At 36.0% G+C, this 19,690-nt stretch overlaps 2 protein-coding genes across 6 annotated transcripts; one reads left to right on the top strand and one right to left on the bottom strand.

Annotated features, from left to right (window-relative positions):
* The first annotated feature begins 2,125 nt into the window (after window positions 1-2,125).
* On the top strand, window positions 2,126-11,397 carry LOC104214638 (protein HLB1). Its single transcript, XM_009764339.2, has 14 exons — window positions 2,126-2,714; window positions 3,358-3,477; window positions 4,617-4,686; window positions 4,895-5,008; window positions 5,626-5,709; window positions 6,721-6,771; window positions 7,260-7,289; window positions 7,446-7,508; window positions 7,661-7,726; window positions 7,887-8,015; window positions 8,480-8,515; window positions 8,591-8,710; window positions 9,434-9,613; window positions 10,858-11,397. Exons 1-14 carry the CDS (start codon window positions 2,221-2,223, stop codon window positions 10,966-10,968), a joined length of 1,668 nt encoding a protein of 555 aa, XP_009762641.1. The 5' UTR covers window positions 2,126-2,220; the 3' UTR covers window positions 10,969-11,397.
* Window positions 11,398-11,734: 337 nt separating this feature from the next.
* Window positions 11,735-16,418, bottom strand: LOC104214637 (metal-nicotianamine transporter YSL1). 5 transcript variants are annotated; one of them, XM_009764335.2, is made up of 8 exons: window positions 16,172-16,418; window positions 15,561-15,959; window positions 15,284-15,456; window positions 14,726-14,820; window positions 14,500-14,634; window positions 13,713-13,902; window positions 13,502-13,616; window positions 11,735-12,846 (listed from the first exon to the last, which is right to left on the bottom strand). In XM_009764335.2, exons 1-8 carry the CDS (start codon window positions 16,347-16,349, stop codon window positions 11,921-11,923), a joined length of 2,211 nt encoding a protein of 736 aa, XP_009762637.1. In that variant the 5' UTR covers window positions 16,350-16,418; the 3' UTR covers window positions 11,735-11,920. The 5 variants fall into 5 exon arrangements, with proteins under 5 accessions (XP_009762637.1, XP_009762636.1, XP_009762638.1 ...); XM_009764334.2 differs by having other exon boundaries at window positions 11,735-12,849; window positions 16,172-16,417; XM_009764336.2 differs by having other exon boundaries at window positions 11,735-12,849; window positions 15,561-15,939; window positions 16,172-16,263.
* Between the last annotated feature and the right edge of the window lie 3,272 nt (window positions 16,419-19,690).

Below are 19,690 nucleotides of genomic sequence, written 5' to 3'. Positions count from 1 at the left end.
TCTCTTCAAGGAATTGATCATAATCAGCGACGTGCTTTATTATTTTCATACCAATTTGGTAGTAAACATTGCCTTCACGTTTTGAAGGACTATTTTGAGAATCCTTATTGTTCTCCTTTTATAATCATAGTGATGATTATTATTATTTTGATCTTTGGAATGTCCACGTTCGTTGTTCAACCACTTGTCTTCATTTAAATTTATTATGCACTGCTACCACATTCACTTCAAGAATAGAGCAAATCAAGTGGGACAATCTTCATGCCTTTAATGAAAAATATATTATTTTTCTTTAGTCATCATTATATCATCAATATGGTATAGTGGGACTCAAACCCAATGTCTTACCAATATAAAGACATGTTAGGCCATAATAAATTGGGACTCAAACCCAACTCTTATCATTATGGAGCATCCCGATGTCTTACCCTCAATCAATGGCATAATAGGCTAAACAATATTGAGATTCATTCTCAAGCCTTAATTTCAATCATGCCAAGAAAGTTATACACAACTAATTTGCAACTTAGCAAAATCAAATTTCCTTTCTTAAATAAGTGTACAAATCTCAAATTAGTGTAAAGCTTTATTAATTATTTGTAGCATCTATATGAAATACAACCATTTTTAGTCATAATATTTCTTCTAAATTTTATTAGAGTTTAAATGAATTATAAAATTATTGTCATAATATTTATTGAGTCTCTCTAAAAAATATTGTTGTTTTCGGGGTATACCCTACCTATTGGATTTGATTTAATGCCATGACTTTCCTTCACTCAATTCAATCAAGCAATTAGTGAATAAATTTATCAAAAGTACATCATATAGGTAACATCACATATATAGTACTAATACATAAATTCAACATTTATATTACCTGAAAAGTAACATTATAGGTAACAACTTTCCAGTTGTAGCTTGTGCATCATTCATATAAAATACTTGAAAATGGTAAGTCAGTAGCAAGCATCAAGTAGGTCATGGATACTCAAAAATACTTCTTCTAGTAGTCATACTAATCGTTGTTTGCTTTCAAATAATACGACCATAAATTATGAATACTTTCTCAATAGCTGGTTTGTTTTCCAAATTTCAAAGAATTAATTAATTAACCTAGATAAAGATGTGAAGTATTTCTTGTTTTCTTTAAGATGATTTATGTTTCTAATCAGTATGACCAATTTTTTATTTTTTATGCAAGTGCAAAAACCCAAAAAGAAAAAATATTCATCCAAGTAAATAAAAAATATTAAAAGCAGCAGGACAGATTGAAGATAGTTAGCACACAAAAAAGCATAAGACAACTTATATAACATATTCTTGGTTAGCATGACATGCGTCATATCAACAATTGACTGCTACTATGATTTTCACATATAGAACTTCGAAAATTTCATTCCATTCATGTGATATAAAAGATGTAATATGAATATGTGCTTATGCAATACATGTGTAGTACGAAGTTGTGTGCATACGAGATATTAGAGGAATGACGAGTATAAGATAATCATATCTTCTTACATTTCATTACTTACCATATGTAGTTTCTCTTTACATTTAACCAAGAGATGATATGTATGGCTTCTAATTGCAATATTTCCAGATGTAGAATTTTTTTTGTAGATATACATACAATTGGTTAGAGAATCGTGCTGATAACGTGTTATAAAATAAAAGCAATTTAGTAAAACCTGAATAAGAAATAAAAGCAATTAAATAAAACATGAACAAGAAATAGAGAAAGAGAGAAGGAATAGATTTTCTTCTTCAATTGTGTGTATTTTTCTATCTATTACAAAGCCTTTATATAGGCATGAAAAGTAAAGAAAATATGTCATTGAACATAGAAAATATGTCATTTATTTGACATGAACATAATGGAGTAAGAGTAGACATGCACCACAATATGATATTTATCGTAACAGATAGGCATTTATCAAAAAGTTATGGGTAAAATTGAATTATGCTTCAAGGTTCATTTGCCAATTACTCCATATATTATTCCCCTCCCTCTAAAGTATTGTAAACTAGTTTTAAACCCCAAAAGTCTCCAGTTTTGCTGAATTTTCCCAACCACTATCTGGTTTATGATTTACTAGTCCTTACAGGTTGATTCAAAAACAATTCCCTGTCACATGTACTTCGCCATTAGCTCGTAGCTTCACACTCAAACATTACTTTCGCCATTGCTAACTCCTCCCTCTCTCCTTCATCACCATGTCCTCAACCGCCGATCAACCGGAATTGCAAAAAGAAGCAGAAGCTCCGGCCACCGTGAAAGATCCCGGAGACATCGCGATCCGGCCAGAGGAATCACCATCAACCGACGCGGTAGATCCCAAGCTTTACAAATCCGAAGAAATTGCTAACGAATCAGGAGATGTACAGTCGAATGATGCAGAGGCCTCAAAATCTGACGAGAAATTGGCGAAATCTAATGAGGCGAGTGATTCAGATCCCAAGGTGAGTGATGTACAATTGAACAATGCAGAGGCGTCCAAATTGATCCAGTCGAACGAGATGAGTGATTCAAATGCGAAGGTAGATGAGCTAAAGGATGATACAGTTGAATCGGAGAGCAATTCGAAGCAGCTAAAAAAAGATGAAGGTAGCCGAACATTTACAATGAGAGAGTTGTTGGATGAATTGAAGAATGGCGATGCTAATGATGATTCTGAAGCGGAAAGACGCGAAGGCGATACTCCTCACAGGTAAAAATATCTTTACAATGACGGTTTATATAACATAAACTCTTAAAGAAAAATATATCGTTAATGTGCTAGATTGAATCAGCAATCAGGTGCTTCTATATTAAAACTGCATTATTGAATGTATAGCGTAGTCTTCCAAGTTAACTATAGTTGACAGAAAAGCAATGAGGCTCATGCTGTTGAATTAAATGATCATGAATGAAGATAAATAGAACAGGAAGAAAACTTGACTAGAAACTAATTGAATAAGATGATGGCTGGTCGGCGGTAAAAGCGGGATCTTGATTGTAAAATATACTCGTCTAAGGAAACTGTAGTTGATGCAAAAGCGACAGAATTAGGTGGTTGGATGAAATGATCATGAATAAAGATTAATGAAACAGGAAGAAAATTGACTAGAAAACTAGCTAATTGAAGAGGATGATAGCTGGTCGATAGTAAAAGTGAGTTCTTGATTGTGAAACATACTCTTCCTAGTTAACTGCTGTTGATGCTAAAGCAAAACAGTTCAGGTCGGTGGATGAAATGATCATGAACGAAGATAAATGAAATATAAATAAAATTTGACCAAAAAAATGAACAAGATTGAAGAATATTATGGCTGGTCAGCAGTAAAAGTGCATTCTTGAATTTCATTCTCCAGTGAACAGAGCAATCAGCAGCAGACAGACAGTAATGCTGCCTTGGAGTTGATTAACAGCGTCACAGGTGCTGACGAGGAGGGTCGATCTCGCCAACGGATTCTAACATATGCTGCCCGGAGGTAAATCTAATCTTAGCACCATTTTAGTTAGGGAGTGACACATCTTAATTGGGCCTAGGTTGTGACATTCCAATTTCCAATTTCGTGACAAGTTTTATGGTTTGTAAATCTAGAGGTTTTCAGACAATTAACTTTCTACAAGGAGTCGGAGTTCGCTTTTTAATTTATTTGATAGGTTACGATTTTATCGAGATATCTCCAGCACTCCAGCACTAAGTGGGTGCTGGACATGTACATTACAAAAGGCAAAACTCTACAAATCCTGCAAATGAAAGTGGAAGTCTAACATGGTATCAACTTCATTTACAATCACTATGCTAAGCCAAAATGCTAAAACAAAAGCATTTGTGTCTAACTATTCCTTTTTTTCTTCAGAATATTAATGATTTCTTTCACCGTAAATCACCCACCATAGAATTGCACTAGGTTATCCAAATTTCGAACTTTACTGACGAATAAATCCTTCGTGTCCTTGGTATGGTCCATTTCACCTCAAATATGTTCAATAGCATGCTCCAGTACTGATTGATTAGTTCACAGTGAATGAAAAGATGATTTGCATATTCATATTCCTCGCACAAAACACATCTATTGTAGATGCATAATCTCCTTCTCTGCAGGTTGTGCTGGGTTAGCCAAGCCTCCTTAACTACCAAGTTAAACACACCACTCTATAGGGGGTTTTGTTTTCCAGGATTTTCCTACATGGTGATCAGGACGTGAGATAGTACCTTTATAGAGTAGTTTGTTACTGAATTTGATAGAGTATTCACTGTCTGCTCTGCGTAAGATGGTTTATCTCAAAAAAGAATTAATTGAATACTTTGAAATGTTCCACTAGGACCCCTAAATGTACAGCTATTTTATGGAAGAAAAAAACAACAACCTTGAAGTATGAAACAACTGTTTCAATTTCTATTCCGTGTCATGATAGCTCAACAAAAAACAAAAACAAAAGCTATTCATGTCATGTTGCGAATTGATTGTTTGTCAATGTGGGATTTCTCGGCGATTTTGTTTGTTTCCTCTTTTTGGTCTGGTTAGTGCATTTATGCACAACTCTAAACTGCATAGCAATTTCTCCCATATTAAGCTTTGATATTTCATGAATGCCTATCTAAGTTCTGATCTTTGTGCAGGTATGCCAGTGCGCTAGAGCGAAATCCAGAAGATTATGATGCACTTTATAATTGGGCACTGGTTCTTCAGGTAATTTGGTTCCTTAGTTTTTGGACTGATTGTTTTTGCAATTTTTTTATTTTTTTGTTTGTAAATAGCATCCTCGGAATTACCTAAAGAATAGGAAAAAGAATGTAAGAAAGAGAAACCCCATTATCTACATATCAAAAGGATCTGAATCTCCTTTTATAGAGATTACTCATAGTTTGACAATTCCTAGTTTTGATTTTTCATGTAGGAAAGTGCAGACAATGTAAACCCAGATTCCACTTCACCTTCAAAAGATGATTTGCTGGAAGAGGCGTGCAAGAAGTATGAGGAGGCAACCCGTCTTTGTCCTACACTCAATGATGTATGTATTCAAAACCATATAATAGTCTCCCATTTTTTTTTTTAACAATTCATATATTTAACTTGTGTATATGTAAAGTAGTCCAGGTTACATTGTGATATTAAACGGAGTAATATTTAACTGCAAGATCGACAACAACAACAACAACAAACCAAGTATAATCCCACAAGTGGGATTTAACTGCAAGATCAGATTACTTTATATGAAAGTCACAATTCAGTGGCCTATGTTATGATCTCTCACTACTGTTATATGTATTAGCTTTCCATCTGATGATTTGTTTTTCGATATATCCTTTTCATTATTCTCCAGCGGCAAACCCACAACGTTGTACCAAATTGCAAATTCAATACTGTATTGTCCACTTCCATTGAAGTGAATCCTTTGGCATTGAGTTACAGGAGCAATTAGTAGTGCTTGTAGAAGTTCCTATCCCTAATATCGTATTCACACAGCAGACACGTTCACTTATATATCAATATATAGTCAAAGCATTATAACACGTTAAGGAAGAGAGGGTAGTTGGTAGAGAGGGGTTAGTCTGAACATGGGTCTGTCGTGTTTCATCCATGTATTCCTATTTATCTCAGGCCATTTCTTGTTCTTATTTATCTCAGGCTTACTATAATTGGGCCATTGCAATATCTGATCGAGCGAAAATCCGGGGTCGTACAAAAGAAGCTGAAGAACTTTGGAAGCAGGTTAGTGTTAGCTCTATTATGTTATTTGCTCTCGTTGCCTCAGGAGCGAAAAGAGTGTTCTCTTTAGTCCTAAAAGATAAGACACATCTTTCCTCTTCTTCATTTCTATATTCTGTCAGTAGATGCACAACCTTAGCAAGAACCATGGTTGAAGATATGAGAAGTTATTCTGAATTATTGTTACGCTGGGACAGTCGCTTTGTTATCATCTTGAATTTGATGTGCTTTTGGAGGTTACTTATTCTGCCTTATTATTTCTTTGTTACCTAATTGAGGAACTGTTTGGTAACTAGAAACTCTTTCCTGTTTTAAGTTTCAGAATGTTGAAAATAGAATTCAATATATGGTGTTGTAATTGTTTCTGTTTTACACACATGTTCAAGTGCACACCCAAACACAAAAAAGAAAGAAAAAGTGTGTTTTTGTTTTATTTGATCCTTAACCCCCAACATTCTCTCGCACCTTTACCCCTCATCCGCAATACTACCCCTCCCACCTGCTCTCCAACCCCAACCCACTTTTCTTCACCGCACTCCTCCATTATCCTTTCTTCATTCTTTTTCCTCTTCATCTGTTGCTGTCGCCTCTTCTATCCTCCAACCCTATTTGACACCAATCCTTCCCCCTTTCCCCCACCTCTGCACTACCTTTCACGGCTCACTACCATGTTCGTCCTTTTCTTCTTTCCAACTTTGTTCTAAAGCTGCTTTTGTTCCTGCCAAGGTTCATTTATTTGGTCCTGAAGACCTCTTATAATGAAAGAACATGTCTTATTTTCATTTTTCTAGAAACTTAATACAAACACATTATTTTTGTTTTTATCTTTAGCTGAAATAAGCACAAACGTTTCTGTTAATGAGTCCTAAGTTAATGATATCTGGTTGGCAAGCTTATGATGCAAAGCTTGTGTTGTTCTCTTCTTTCTCCTTCAACTTATAAGCTTTGCTGTTTAATTGATATCAAGTAAGCTCAACCTTATTCGAAAAACTTTCTTGTTCTTTAAATTTTCAGGCAACAAAGAACTATGAAAAAGCTGTCCAGCTCAACTGGAACAGTCCACAGGTAATTTCTAAGCTAGCTTAACTTATGCTAATAGTGGCCATTTGCTCCCTTTTTGTTTCTTTCCAACCCCTGCCTTTTCTTTTGAATGCTAATCTTTTTGAAGTCTGTATTATCAAACAGAAAAACCTAAGGTATCTTTTGATTTTTCCTTCTTCTGTAGTAGCCTTATTTTTTCTTTAGGTATACCAGTTACCAGTTTATCATATAACTCTATCTAAAGGATGCATTTGTACTGTGTTTTTATATCAACATACCAGCTAATGATCTCCTATTGTTCTGAAGTGATTAGGTGGTTTTTTATGTTGAACAATTTTCTATATATTATGCTTGCTGAATTTTCTGGTTATGCAGACATTGGTTGTTCATTTCATGTGAATTTTGCTGCTTTTCTCCTGAAATGCATTATTTTGCTTTATAATGATATGCTCTTGATCTCTTGTCCATAGGAGTATTTTCCCTACTCTAATTCCTTTTAACTGTTATTCCAGGCATTGAACAACTGGGGACTTGCCCTGCAGGTACCTGTACTTGAGAAAAATCCTCTTGCTGGACAAGCTTTTCCAGACTTAAGATATTGACTTGGCGTAGATTATTTCAGTATAGTTCCTGAATTTGCTCTTTATTTCAGTTTGCCAGATTGAAACCTGACCTTATGCTTTTTGAAATGCATTCAGGAACTCAGTGCAATTGTTCCTGCCAGAGAAAAGCTGACAATTGTCAAAACGGCAATTAGTAAGGTACTGGTTTTATTTGATGACAGATCCTAGATGTGAAGAATAAGCTGCAAAATCCTTTTAGGTCCAGTAGTTTGGTTGAGTCCTAAAAGGCACTGTGTATCTGATTTTTTTTTCATGCTCTCACATCACTCATTTTTTCTTATGAATTGCAGTTTCGTGCAGCGATCCAACTGCAATTTGATTTCCATAGGGCAATCTACAACCTTGGAACTGTTCTGGTAGGTTTAACATATCTGCTCTCTGGCTTCTGCACTTGGAGAGTGATGATCATTTCCAACTACCTCCCTCCTATTCAAGTGAAAAATGAAATAAATTAAGCAATGTGAAAGGACAAAGTGGAAATGATGATAACCTTCTTTTTGCATCACTCTATTGCAGTATGGATTAGCAGAAGACATGTCAAGAACAGGGGGAGCTGTTAACGCTAAAGATATTTCTCCTAATGAGTTGTACAGCCAGTCTGCGATTTACATTGCGGCTGCACATGCACTGAAACCAAATTACTCGGTATATCGTTTCTGTCTGAAATATATGATTTTAGTACCACAATGCTACCATTTTATCTCCATCATAATTCTCTTTGTATAACTAAGGCGTCAATTTGTTGTGATGAAAAAGAAAGGAGTGGAATGGAAACATTGGGTAAAGTCATAAATGCATTATATTTCTAATCCTTGCCTTTTCTTCCTATTTCTTCAAACTAATCTACCCATGACACAGTAACTGTTGGTGTTGATGTCATTATCACTTATTGTTAACTCTACAGTCTGGTTTGACTAGCTGTATCAAAAGAGAGTATTAACTCTTTACCCTGGTGATACACATTGCAAGTGAAGGGAATTCAAGATTTTGATCATTATTCTGCTAGCTTGTGAAGGAAAATTGTCATCAGGAAGCCAGTGGCTATTCTTCTGCTTTAACTTGTTAAGCAGTTCCCATTGTCCTCATTTCAGTTTGCTGTTTTTATGCAGGTTTATACAAGTGCCTTGAAGCTTGTGCGATCTATGGTATGTAATTTGCTAGAATCCTGGGTATATAAGTTATCATGCAATGAAGTTCTAAAAGCACTTATCTATTTCCAGCTACCTCTGCCCTACCTAAAGGTTGGATATCTAACTGCACCACCTGCTGGTAATCCGCTTGCACCACACAGTGACTGGAAGCGTTCTCAGTTTGTTTTGAATCACGAAGGACTTCAACAGGTAAAGAAAGTCCATGCCTTAGTTTGTTAGCAATAAATACACTATTTTTATGGGAGACGAGCATTGTTTTTTTCTTTCTTCATGGACAATTTAGAAATCTAGTTCCATATGAAAACCTCTTGCATTCAAAATTAGTGCTATGAGGTTTCAGCATAAATATAATGGCATAACTAAACTACTGTGAAAAAGTATCAGTAGATCACATGGTAGAACCTGACTATTGCTAATCATTATTTACATGATCTCTTTGAACTTCTATCCTTGCATATCACTTATGTTAAGCGTACCATGTCACAGGTTTGTGACTATTTTGGTTTTTCTATTTTTCCCTTGTTATCAAGTTCTAATTTCTCACTTGAACTGGAGAATGCTTTATTTATCTAAAGGGCAGCCCGGTGCACTAAGCTCCCGCTATGTGCGGGGTCCCGGGAAGGCCGGACCACGAGGGTCTATTGTTCGCAGCCTTACCCTGCATTTCTGCAGGAGGCTGTTTACACGGCTTGAACCCGTGGCCTCCTGGTCACATGGCAACAACTTTACTAGTTGCGCCAAAGGTTGACCTTCCCTTGATGCGCACAGAGTGGTGTTTTCTTCTTTTAGATCTGCCAAGTAGATGATAGGAAATTATTGCTTTCTTGAAGGATCTGAATGGTGTACTTGCACGTTTGCTTTGATACATAATTGTAGTTTCTTTACTAGTAATTCCTTTTCCTACTTGGACAGATCAGTAAAGTTGATCAACGGCACATGTCAAGAAGCCTTTCATCAGCAGATACGAGTCCTAATGGACAAGCAATTAAAGTTGATGTGCCTGATATCGTCTCTGTATCAGCATGTTCTGATCTTACATTACCACCTGGTGCAGGCCTCTGCATTGATACGATTCATGGACCAGTTTACATGGTAATTCTTGACGCTTTCTCAGCTTATGTTTTCCCCTTCTGATGTTTCCTGGGGCTAATTCTGATAGTTATTTGAGCTCATGGATGAAATCTGCCTAAGAGAACTATACAGTTAGATTACAATATTCTCTGTTGCTGGTAATCAGTGTCTAATCCAGTCCTCTGCGAACCAATAAATTGGAGACAGCAGTATATACATTTCCTAATTATTTGAAGGGCAGTCATATTCCCTAGACAACATGGGCCAAGACATTGAAAATTATAAGTTAGATTAATTTAAAAGGAGAGTAACTATAGTTGTAATTTGTCAAGAAAAGCTAATATTTTCTCTGTAGGATGTTTTGAAGGCTTCCTTTAGCAAATGATTGTGATTTTTTAAAAAGTCATTGCTCCCTTTGGGCCCATGCTTTCATAATGCCTTTTGCCTATGTGTTAGGGTTTCTATGGATACTTATTAACATCAAACCCTGGCCCACTCTTTACTGTCCTTGACCTGTTTGCTGCGGTGATCCACTCACTTTCTTCATCTTGTACAGCAAATTGGCTTAGACACACATACCTTTTGACAAGAGTTGGATTTTATGCAAGCAATCTACCTCCACTTTTGATCATGTCAAATCAACCTTCTCTCTCTCTCTCTCACACACACACACACACACACTCTCACACATACACACAAAAACACACAGAGACCTACTTTGGTAACACCTGATAAGACTGCATTTGGGTGTCTTCTGATATTGCCTAATATTTGAGCAGACCTGTTTATCATATCTTTATCTCACACTTTTCCAACTCAATTATCTTTCCTCTCTGAGCCTCTAGATTTAGAGATTATCAGCTATGGATGCGACTTGTTCTCAGGTTCTTACAAATATGCTACAGTAATTTGGATAACTTAAACTACCGTCACATATGGTGCTAGATGTAGCATATTTAATTAGTCCCGAAAACAAACAAAAAAGGGTTCGAGATGTGAACATGAACATTTTTGTGCAGGTTGCCATTCTTCTTATTCATGGGAACGTTTACAAGTTAATTTTATGTTATCCATGATTTTTCCCTTTCTAGGAATGGGTGAGGGTGGGAAAATTTAGTTCTAAATATTAAATATGTTCATTTTAAGATTAATCTTTTGGTAGGAAACACTTTCTAAGTCTTACATTCTCCTGTTTTGGACTTTAGCATTTTACATTCCTTGAAAAGTTTCCTTTGTATAACCACTGACATTGTTTTATTTCTCAGATCGCGGATTCATGGGAATCTTTGGACTGGTGGCTTGATGCGATTCGTTTGGTTTACACAATAGGTGCAAGGGGCAAGAGTGATGTTTTGGCAGGCATCATCACTTCGTGAGCTTTTTGCCTGTGATTATATGATCAACGTCGAAGGTGGTATTCCTACTAGAGAAGCCTGAATTATTAGCCTCTTGGAGTCTGCAGCTAATGTACACTTGTATATTATTCAATTTTTCTCATGAAATGAGGTTCATTGAAGTTCCTCTTTTGAGTGGATATACGTCATAGGATTACAAGTATTTGAGCTCGTACTGATGTTTCATAGATGTGGATTAGCAAGAAGAAACTTTGTCAAATTTGTTCTTAGAGGCTTCTTTTATTTTGGCTAACGGGTACCATTGTCTATTGAGTTGATTTGCTCATTCAAATTGAAAGAGGAAATGCTGTATAACTAATTTAGTTATGCATTTGGTAATGATTTAAGATATATTCACAGATATTGTAAACGAGATTGATCATAGCAAGTTACTTACCATTTTTCAGGCTATTCGTGCTGTTTATTATAGACAGTTACTATAATTGACCTTTACTTAGTCTGATATAGAAGAAGAAAACACAGCAACAACAAAAACAACAAACCCAGTAGTTTCCCACAAGTTGGGTTTGGGGAGGGTAAGATGTACGCAGCCTTATCCCTATCCCTAGAAGGACAGAAGAAGAAAACACAGCAGCCCGGTGCACTAAGCTCCCGCTATGCATGGAGTTCGGGGAAGGGCCGGACCCCATATCTCTTTCTAGGGTCTCATTCTCCTCTCTTCTCCCTAAACGAAGGAATTAAAGTGATAGAAGGACAAACAAGAGTACCAAATACTTCGCACAGGATATCGGGGAGAAATTTATTGTAAATGCCACCCATTCTCATTGTAAATTTCAATGCGTGACGTACAACTTTGTCATTTCCTAGACTAAGAATGCAGAAAAACCAAATGAAACGAGCTGTAGGTGACTAAAATTCTCTTCTGTAAATCAGTACATCAGTCTTTTATGGACCAGTTATACAATCAAGTTCTTTAAGAAGCCAAGAATTTCATGCAGATGGGAGGAGTTACTCTGGCCAAAGCAAGAATAGATGCAGGAAGAATCCATAAACCTTCTCCACAGATCAAACCAGAAGCAACTGCTGGAACCATCACCTTAGCCTTCTTTGAGTTAAGTTTATGCCATACAAATACAACCAGACTACCTATGCACATATCAATACCAAAATATCCACCAATTAGAAAAGGCACCGCCATCGCCATAGGCAATGGCATCCACTTCCCTATCTTCTCTGGAGAAAGATCTTTCACCAAGTTTATTGCAACAGCAAATGCAAAGAAGCCATAACACAGCTGCAAACAGTGTTGAGGCAAAGCCGAGACACCTTGAACGCTAAGAATCGCCATATTTCGATAAATCAGTGCATAAGGAGCCTTGAATTCACCATTAGGGTTGCCAATATCAAAGGCATTGTAGAACAAGAAGAAACTTAGTGGCCCAATCACACATCCTAAAGCTGTGCCAATAGCTTGGCTTAGAAACATAGTTTTTGGAGATGTCAAAGTTAAGTGCCCTGTCTTAAAATCTTGCATCAGAATGCAAGAAATGTTAACCACAGACTTGATCAAACCACAACCAGCTAAACCAGCAATAACACCATGTTCTTTACCAGCCAATGCAGCCATCATAAAAAGTCCAACTTTGCCATAGTTATAGGCCATGTTTATATCAGTCAAACCAGAACCATACGCGTTGCAGAAAGCTAAAGATGGAGCAAAAAGATAGGCTATGATAACCCAATACCATTTGATCTCATGGAAAATTAATGGTATCATAATCACAGCAATAGTTCCCAAGGCTAAATACCCTACGCCTCCAAACCACATTGGAATGCTTTCTCTAACAAAGGCTTCATCATATTTTACATCCCCCGAGTTCTTGTTCTGTCTCACTCCAGCTGCTGAGATATTAAGAAACTCAACCAAGTCATATACTTAATCCTCAACAACAACAACAACAACAACAACAACAACAAAAAGGGCAGCCCGATGCACTAAGCTATTGCTATGCGCGGGGTCCAGAGAAGGGCCGGACCACAAGGGTCTATCGTATGCAGCCTTACCCTGCATTTCTGCAAGAGACTGTTTCCACGGCTCGAACCCGTGACCTCCTGGTCACATGGAAACAACTTTACCAGTTACGCCAAGGCTCTCCTTCAACAACAACAACAATCCAGTAAAATCCCACAAGTGGGGTCTGGGGAGGGTAAAGTGTACGTAGACCTTACCCGCACCCTAAGGGGGTAGAGAGGCTGTTTCCGATAGACCATCGACTCAAGGAGACGAAAAAGACAATATATCTATACCATCAACTGAAATTATAGAAATAATAACAACATTCATAAGTACCAGAAAATAGATGAAAATCAATAACAATAAAACGTAAGTAAGGCTCAGTACTATGAATCGTGGAAGAATAGTGTGGACACGACAATAACGACTAGCAGTCTAGGACACAAACCCTATCAGACTAGCCTCTCACCCGTTACTTAATCCTCGTATAACAATTATAGTTAAGCTGGATATGTGATAGTTTTTCCATTTAAACTTTACCTGGAGTTTGGTTTTTGTGTTTGAATCTCTCATGAACACTGCCTAGTGTGAAGTACATTATCTTGGCAAAATTGTAAAGGCCGTCACCAAGTAGGAGGGCAATGGAGATGAAGACCTAGACAAGGCAAGAAATATACTACAATGAAAAATCTGTAGAAAATTAAGATTTTAATTAAGTACTATTAGGAGAAAAAAAAGAAAATTAATTAACCTTGTAACCATTAAGGCTTTTCATACTGGATTCTGGTATATCAGCAGGGAACCATTCTCCTTTAAGTTTTGCAATAAGAGGCCACATTACACCCCATGAAAGAACAGCTCCAAGAAGCAATGATATGTTCACTATATGAGGACATATCATTCCAGTTCCCACATAAGTTAAGCTAAAATCAAAGTAAAATCTACAAAAAAACAGCAGATAATATATGTTAGTCCATGATCATATGATTAAATCAAAAAACAGCAACAACAACAACAACAATCCATGTATATTCCCACAAGCAGTGTAGGAGCCAGAATTTTCGTAAGGGGGTGTCAAAATATTTAAAAGTAAACATTCCAGGAAATTAAGGGAAGTCAATATATAGTATAAATACATATAATTTATTTTTTTACCTACTTATACAGTGTATTTTTCTATACAGTGTATTTTTCCCGCGAAGGGGTGTCATTTGACACCCCTTCCTATAAGGTACCTCCGGCAGACTTTTCAATAAGGGGAGTCAAAATATAAATAAGTAAGCATGCAAAGAAATCAAGGGAAGTCAACATATAGTATAAATAAATTATATAAAAAAAATTAACATATCTATGCAGTGCAATTATTCGACGAAGGGGTGTCAATTGATTCCCCTTGCTGATGAGTGGCTCCACCATTGTCCACAAGTGGGGTCTAGGAGGATAGTGTGTAGACAGGCCTTACCCTCGACTCAGAAATGTGAGGAAAAATAGGATATTAGAGCAAAAAAAAAAAAAAAAAAAAAAAAAAGAAGACCTACGTTTGTTTCCAGGCTTTCAATCCAAAAGTAGGAAACTGTTGAAATCCACAATCCTCTTTGCCAGTATAAAACCACTGAAAGAAAGCCCATGAAAAACTATAGCTAAAAAACTTGAGGAAACACTTCACTTGTTTTCTGCAAAATAATCAAGAACTTATATGATGGCCTTATTAAGAATTTAAGAATAAAAAATTTCTTAAAAAGGAAAGTTTATAAGTAATTTTACCTAGCTAGTTTATCACTCTTCCCATGAAAACCATTAATAAGAACTGCAGTAGCCATTCCAGTTGGAAATGTCAACTTATAATCCACTATCAACACCTGTGTATAAGAACACCATTTAGAACAACACCATTAAAGTGGAGGCTCGGCGTAACTGGTAAAGTTGCTGCCATGTGACCAGGAGGTCACGGGTACAAGCCGTGGAAACAGCCTCTAGCAGAAATGCAGGTAAGATTGCATACGATAGACCCTTATGGCCCTTCCCCGGACCCAGCGCATAGCGGGAGTTTAGTGCACCGAGATGCCAAGGGGAGTCTTGGCGTGACTGGTAAAGTTGCTTCCATGTGACAGGAGCCGGTTCAAGCCGTGGAAACAGCCTTTTGCAGAAATGCATGGTAAGATTGCGTACAATAGACCCTTATGGTCCGACCCTTCTCCGGACCCAGCGCATAGCAGGAGCTTAGTGCATCGAGCTGTCCTCTTACTTCATATTTCTATAAATTCAAATTCATATATTCTTAATAAATTTAAAAGAATTGAAAATCTTAAGAATTTAAAATACCTTTCGAAGAGGAACCAATACGAAAAGGCCAATAAAACAAACTACTAAAAGATAGCCAATCATCCAACCAATCTCAAGTTTTTTATAACTGTTTGATGTATTTCCCATTGTACCAACACCAGCTAACTCATAAGTTTTCTTGTCCATTCCCAATAAATAAGATCCTAATCCACCTGAAAAATCCATTGTATTTCATATCATAATCACAAAAATGATACTCTTATTCACAAAGAATTTCAAGAAATACATAATTAAAACAATATATTTAGTACATTACCTCCAAGAGCAATGCTGTAACATGCAACAGAACATGTTTGTATCATAGTATTTTCCTGTCTAGTAAAAGGAACAGAGACAAAACCAAGCATTTTAACAATCTTGGTCCATGTCTGAATGAAAATATAAGCAAGAAGAGCAGCTGAGACATTGAGATTAGGATTAATTCCAGTTGTGAGATTCATTTTCATTTGTATCACACTGTAAATGCATCCGATTATCGTACTAGCAATGACTCCTCGTAACGTGATCTGTTTAGTCCATGGTTGAATTCTCATCGTACTCTCGGACAATTGTTCCTCCTCCTCATGTTCCTCTACAGCCAAATCGCGAACTTGCTCTAGTTCTGTATTGTTATTCATGCCTTCTGCTGGTACAATCTGCATCAGTTTAGCTTTTCCTAGTTAAAAAAAATGACACAATTTATTTAAACATAGTAAATTTGCACTAATTAAGATATTTAAATAGATTGAGAAAAGACCTTGAGGAATAGCTAGCTAGCTGAAATGTTAGCTTCAATGGTGGAAATTAAAGATAAAATAATAACTACTACTACTACATAAAAGGTGAATAAAGTAGAAATATTAATAATTCTTGGGAATTAATGCTTACCAAAAAAAGATATCAGACTGAAAGAATGAAACTTTTTATAGTGAAAAATTCCTACTGTATGTGTTCTGTGTTCAAGTTTACTTCCTTTTTGATCTGGTCCCAGAATTTGAGAATGAATTCTCTCAAACTCAATCTTAAATAATATAACTATTACTCCAATTATTTGGAGATTTTGCATTAGTTTAATATTTCCTCACAAAAATCTCCATACTGTAAGCTGTTTAATTTTATATATTTATTTTCTCATAGTACTAAGAAAGAAAATTATAGGTATGTATGTACACACAAACACATATAAAGGGTAACCCGTGCATAGTGGCAGAGCCAGAATTTTCATTAAGGATGTCAAAATATATAAAAGGAAACATACCAAAAAATTAAAGGGAGTCAATATATAGTATATAACAACAACAACAACCCAGTAAAATCCCACTAGTGGGGGCTGGGAAGGGTAATGTGTATGCAGACTTTACCCCTCCTCCAAAGGAGTAGAGAGGCTGTTTCCGCAATACCCTCGGCACATCATCAATACATAGTATATATGCATATAAATATTTTCTTACCTACTTACACAGTGTATTTTCCCGCGAAGGGGTATCAATACATAGTATATATGCATATAAATATTTTCTTACCTACTTACACAGTGTATTTTCCCACGAAGGGGTGTCATTTGACACCTCTTTCTGTAAGGTGGCTCCGCCACTGCCGGTGCACAAGGCATCCCGTATTCACGCAGGGTCTGGAAAAGGATCGCACCCAAGGGGTGTGATGTAGACAGCCTACCTTAATACAAGCATTAGTGGTCACGACTCGAACCCGTGATCTATCGCACGATACAACACACAAACACTGAAAAATAACCACCATATATATGGAGGGAGAGTATCTTGTTGGCATGCAGACCTTATCATTGACCTCTCCATTACAATGATTGAGTTTAATTTTTGTGCACCGAAGTATATAAATATTATTATCATGTTAAATTAACCTATAACAATAAGAAATTCGTTATGACAAGCCTAATATAATAACTTAAAAAGAAAGTAATAACATGATATAATACCTATAACATAAAATCTTGTTATACTTCCAATATATATAACTTAAATCCACAAGGATAATGCACTAGTAGAGGAGGTTCTTCCATCATAAAGTCATTCAACTTTTGGCATTTTATGTCTCTTTTTTTTTTTTTGGAATCTACAAATTAAATGATTAGACCCCTTGTAACCAGAGGCGGATTCAGAATATTAACCTTATAGATTCGTATAACGATCTCAAGTTAATATACATAATAATTGGATCAACAAAGTGGATTCAAAGCCAAATATTCTTATACTTTAATGATTTTTTTAGCATAAATACATGGTCTAGATAAAAGTTACTGGGTTCACAGTAACCCATAAACGGTCCATTAGATCCGCCCCTGCTTGTAACAAATAGACACCAACCTTTAACCAGTTGTTGATGTAGCTTATTAGCTGCAGGTTTAACTGAATTTAATATTTTTAATACTTAACAATTAAATCTGCCTATGGCAGAGGTGAAGCTATATATGTAGAGCCACAGATGTTCAATTGAATCCCTTGCGTCAAAAAATTATATTTCGTAAATATAGTAGCATTGTTATTTTATTATTATATATAAACAGTTGAATTTCTTTGACATAAAGGACGATTATAATGTAGTGGTAAAGGATATTTAAAAACTGTTATAGGTCAAATTTAAATCTCGAGTATGATATTCAAGTATTTTTTTAATTGTTTTACATAAATTTCTAGCTTCGGCATTGGTATACCTTTAACATTGTCTCTGCCACTGGCGTGTGTCTTCCACATTTGTTTTTTGTAAAAATTCGTTTTATTAGTAAGTACTTTTCAGAAAGGTTATATTCGGATGAAGAAAATTTTATTATGATGATAATTCTTTTTCCGAATATTATGAGAGTTAGAAAAGTCAGTTACACCAAAAAAAAAGATGAATAAGATATGTGGACACGGACATATGGAAAATTCCTTCATCTTTATTTGATTGGCTAAAATGGTCAAAGAGATTCTTCTTGTTGGTTGCCTTGACAACTATTTCTCGTTATTTTATTCTACATAATGTGTAATAAATTATTACAATAAAAAAAATGTGTTTCCTTATTAAATTTATAATTTTAAGACGTCATAAAATGATTGAAACTATTAAGATTAACTTAAAAAATTAAGATTAACTTAAAAAATTAAGTTTAAATTTGATATATTGTTTCTATTTCAAAATTCAAACAAAACTTTCAAGTTGTAGTTAATAACTCTGAAACAAGATTTTTTTTGGTTGTATAATAAGAAGTTAAATTAGTATAATTGTATGTAATTAATTAGTATTATATAAAATGAATGAAATTGAGAATACTTTAAAAAAATCACGCCACTTGGACAAGTTGGAAGCAGAGGTACAAGACAAAAAAAATTAAAAAAGAAAGGATTCTATGCGATGACCCAAAAGGTCATCACTTATTTTAAAACGAAATTTCGTATTCTGAGGCCTTGAAAACTCCAATTAGAGTTACCTCGATTTGTGTGCGCAGTACGAGCGCGTAATCGGAAACTTTAAATATGATAATCTATGAAAAAAACGATAAGTTTTGATTATAAATGAGCGAACTTGACTTCGGTCAACGATTTGGGTAAACGGATTCGGACCCGTAATTTGACGGTCACGGAATGCCCGTAGGAAAATATGGGACTTGGGCGTATGCCCGGAATCGAATTCCGAGGTCCCAAGCCCGAGAAATGAATTTTCAAAGAAAAATTATTTTCTGAAATTGTTTAAAGAAATTTGAAATGAAATTTGATTAGAACATGATAGTATCGGGGCCGTATTTTGGTTCCGGCGCCCGGTACAGGTCTTATATATGGTTTAAGTCATTTCTGTAAAGTTTGGTTGAAAACGGACATCGTTTGACGTGATTCAGACCTAAATTGCTAAATTTGATACTTGATGAAGTTTGAGAAAAAGTTCTTGATTTTGAAGTTTGATCCATTGTTATTGAGGTTATTTTGGCGATTTGATCAACGGATAAGTTCGTATGATGTTGTTGAGTTAGTACGTATGTTTGGTTAGGAGCCCTGAGGGCTCGGGTGAGTTTCGAGTAGGTTCCGGGATGCCTTAGGCTTAGAAAGTCAGATGTTGCAGGTTCAGGAAGTTGCAGATCTCTGAACCCTCTAATGCGGTCCGCGATCGCCTTTGTGCGGAGTGCGGTGGAGGCTGTGTGGTCCGCACAGGGTGCTGAACTGCAGGTCTTCAGGGAGGCCTGTGCGGCCGCGGTCCGCACACGGGGTCTGAGAGGGGTATAAATAAACGAGAATTTCAGTTATTTTTCACTTTTCAAAACCCCAAAAACATAAGAGGCGATTTTTCAAACAACCTTTCTTCTACAAAACGTTGGTAAGTGATTTCTAACTCACTTTCTTCACTCCTTAACATTTTTTAACATGATTTTAACTTCAAATCAAAGATTTTCATGGGGGA

The sequence above is a fragment of the Nicotiana sylvestris genome, chromosome 8 (genome assembly GCF_000393655.2).
Source record: "Nicotiana sylvestris chromosome 8, ASM39365v2, whole genome shotgun sequence".
Taxonomy (NCBI): domain Eukaryota; kingdom Viridiplantae; phylum Streptophyta; class Magnoliopsida; order Solanales; family Solanaceae; genus Nicotiana; species Nicotiana sylvestris.
Note: the sequence above shows the minus strand (reverse complement) of the source record. Positions and strands in the feature narration are given on the sequence as shown.

What these genes read in the sequence shown, in the direction of transcription:
- LOC104214638 (XM_009764339.2), top strand. Translation starts at nt 2,221, where the DNA reads ATGTCCTCAACCGCCGATCAACCGGAATTGCAAAAAGAAGCAGAAGCT. An exon ending in TCAACTGGAACAGTCCACAG is followed by an intron (nt 6,772 to 7,259) that starts GTAATTTCTAAG and finishes CTGTTATTCCAG; the next exon opens with GCATTGAACAACTGGGGACT. An exon ending in ACTGGGGACTTGCCCTGCAG is followed by an intron (nt 7,290 to 7,445) that starts GTACCTGTACTT and finishes AAATGCATTCAG; the next exon opens with GAACTCAGTGCAATTGTTCC.
- LOC104214637 (XM_009764334.2), bottom strand. Translation starts at nt 16,349, where the DNA reads ATGCAAAATCTCCAAATAATTGGAGTAATAGTTATATTATTTAAGATT. An exon ending in TTACAGCATTGCTCTTGGAG is followed by an intron (nt 15,457 to 15,560) that starts GTAATGTACTAA and finishes TGGATTTTTCAG; the next exon opens with GTGGATTAGGATCTTATTTA. An exon ending in AAAGCCTTAATGGTTACAAG is followed by an intron (nt 13,617 to 13,712) that starts GTTAATTAATTT and finishes TGCCTTGTCTAG; the next exon opens with GTCTTCATCTCCATTGCCCT.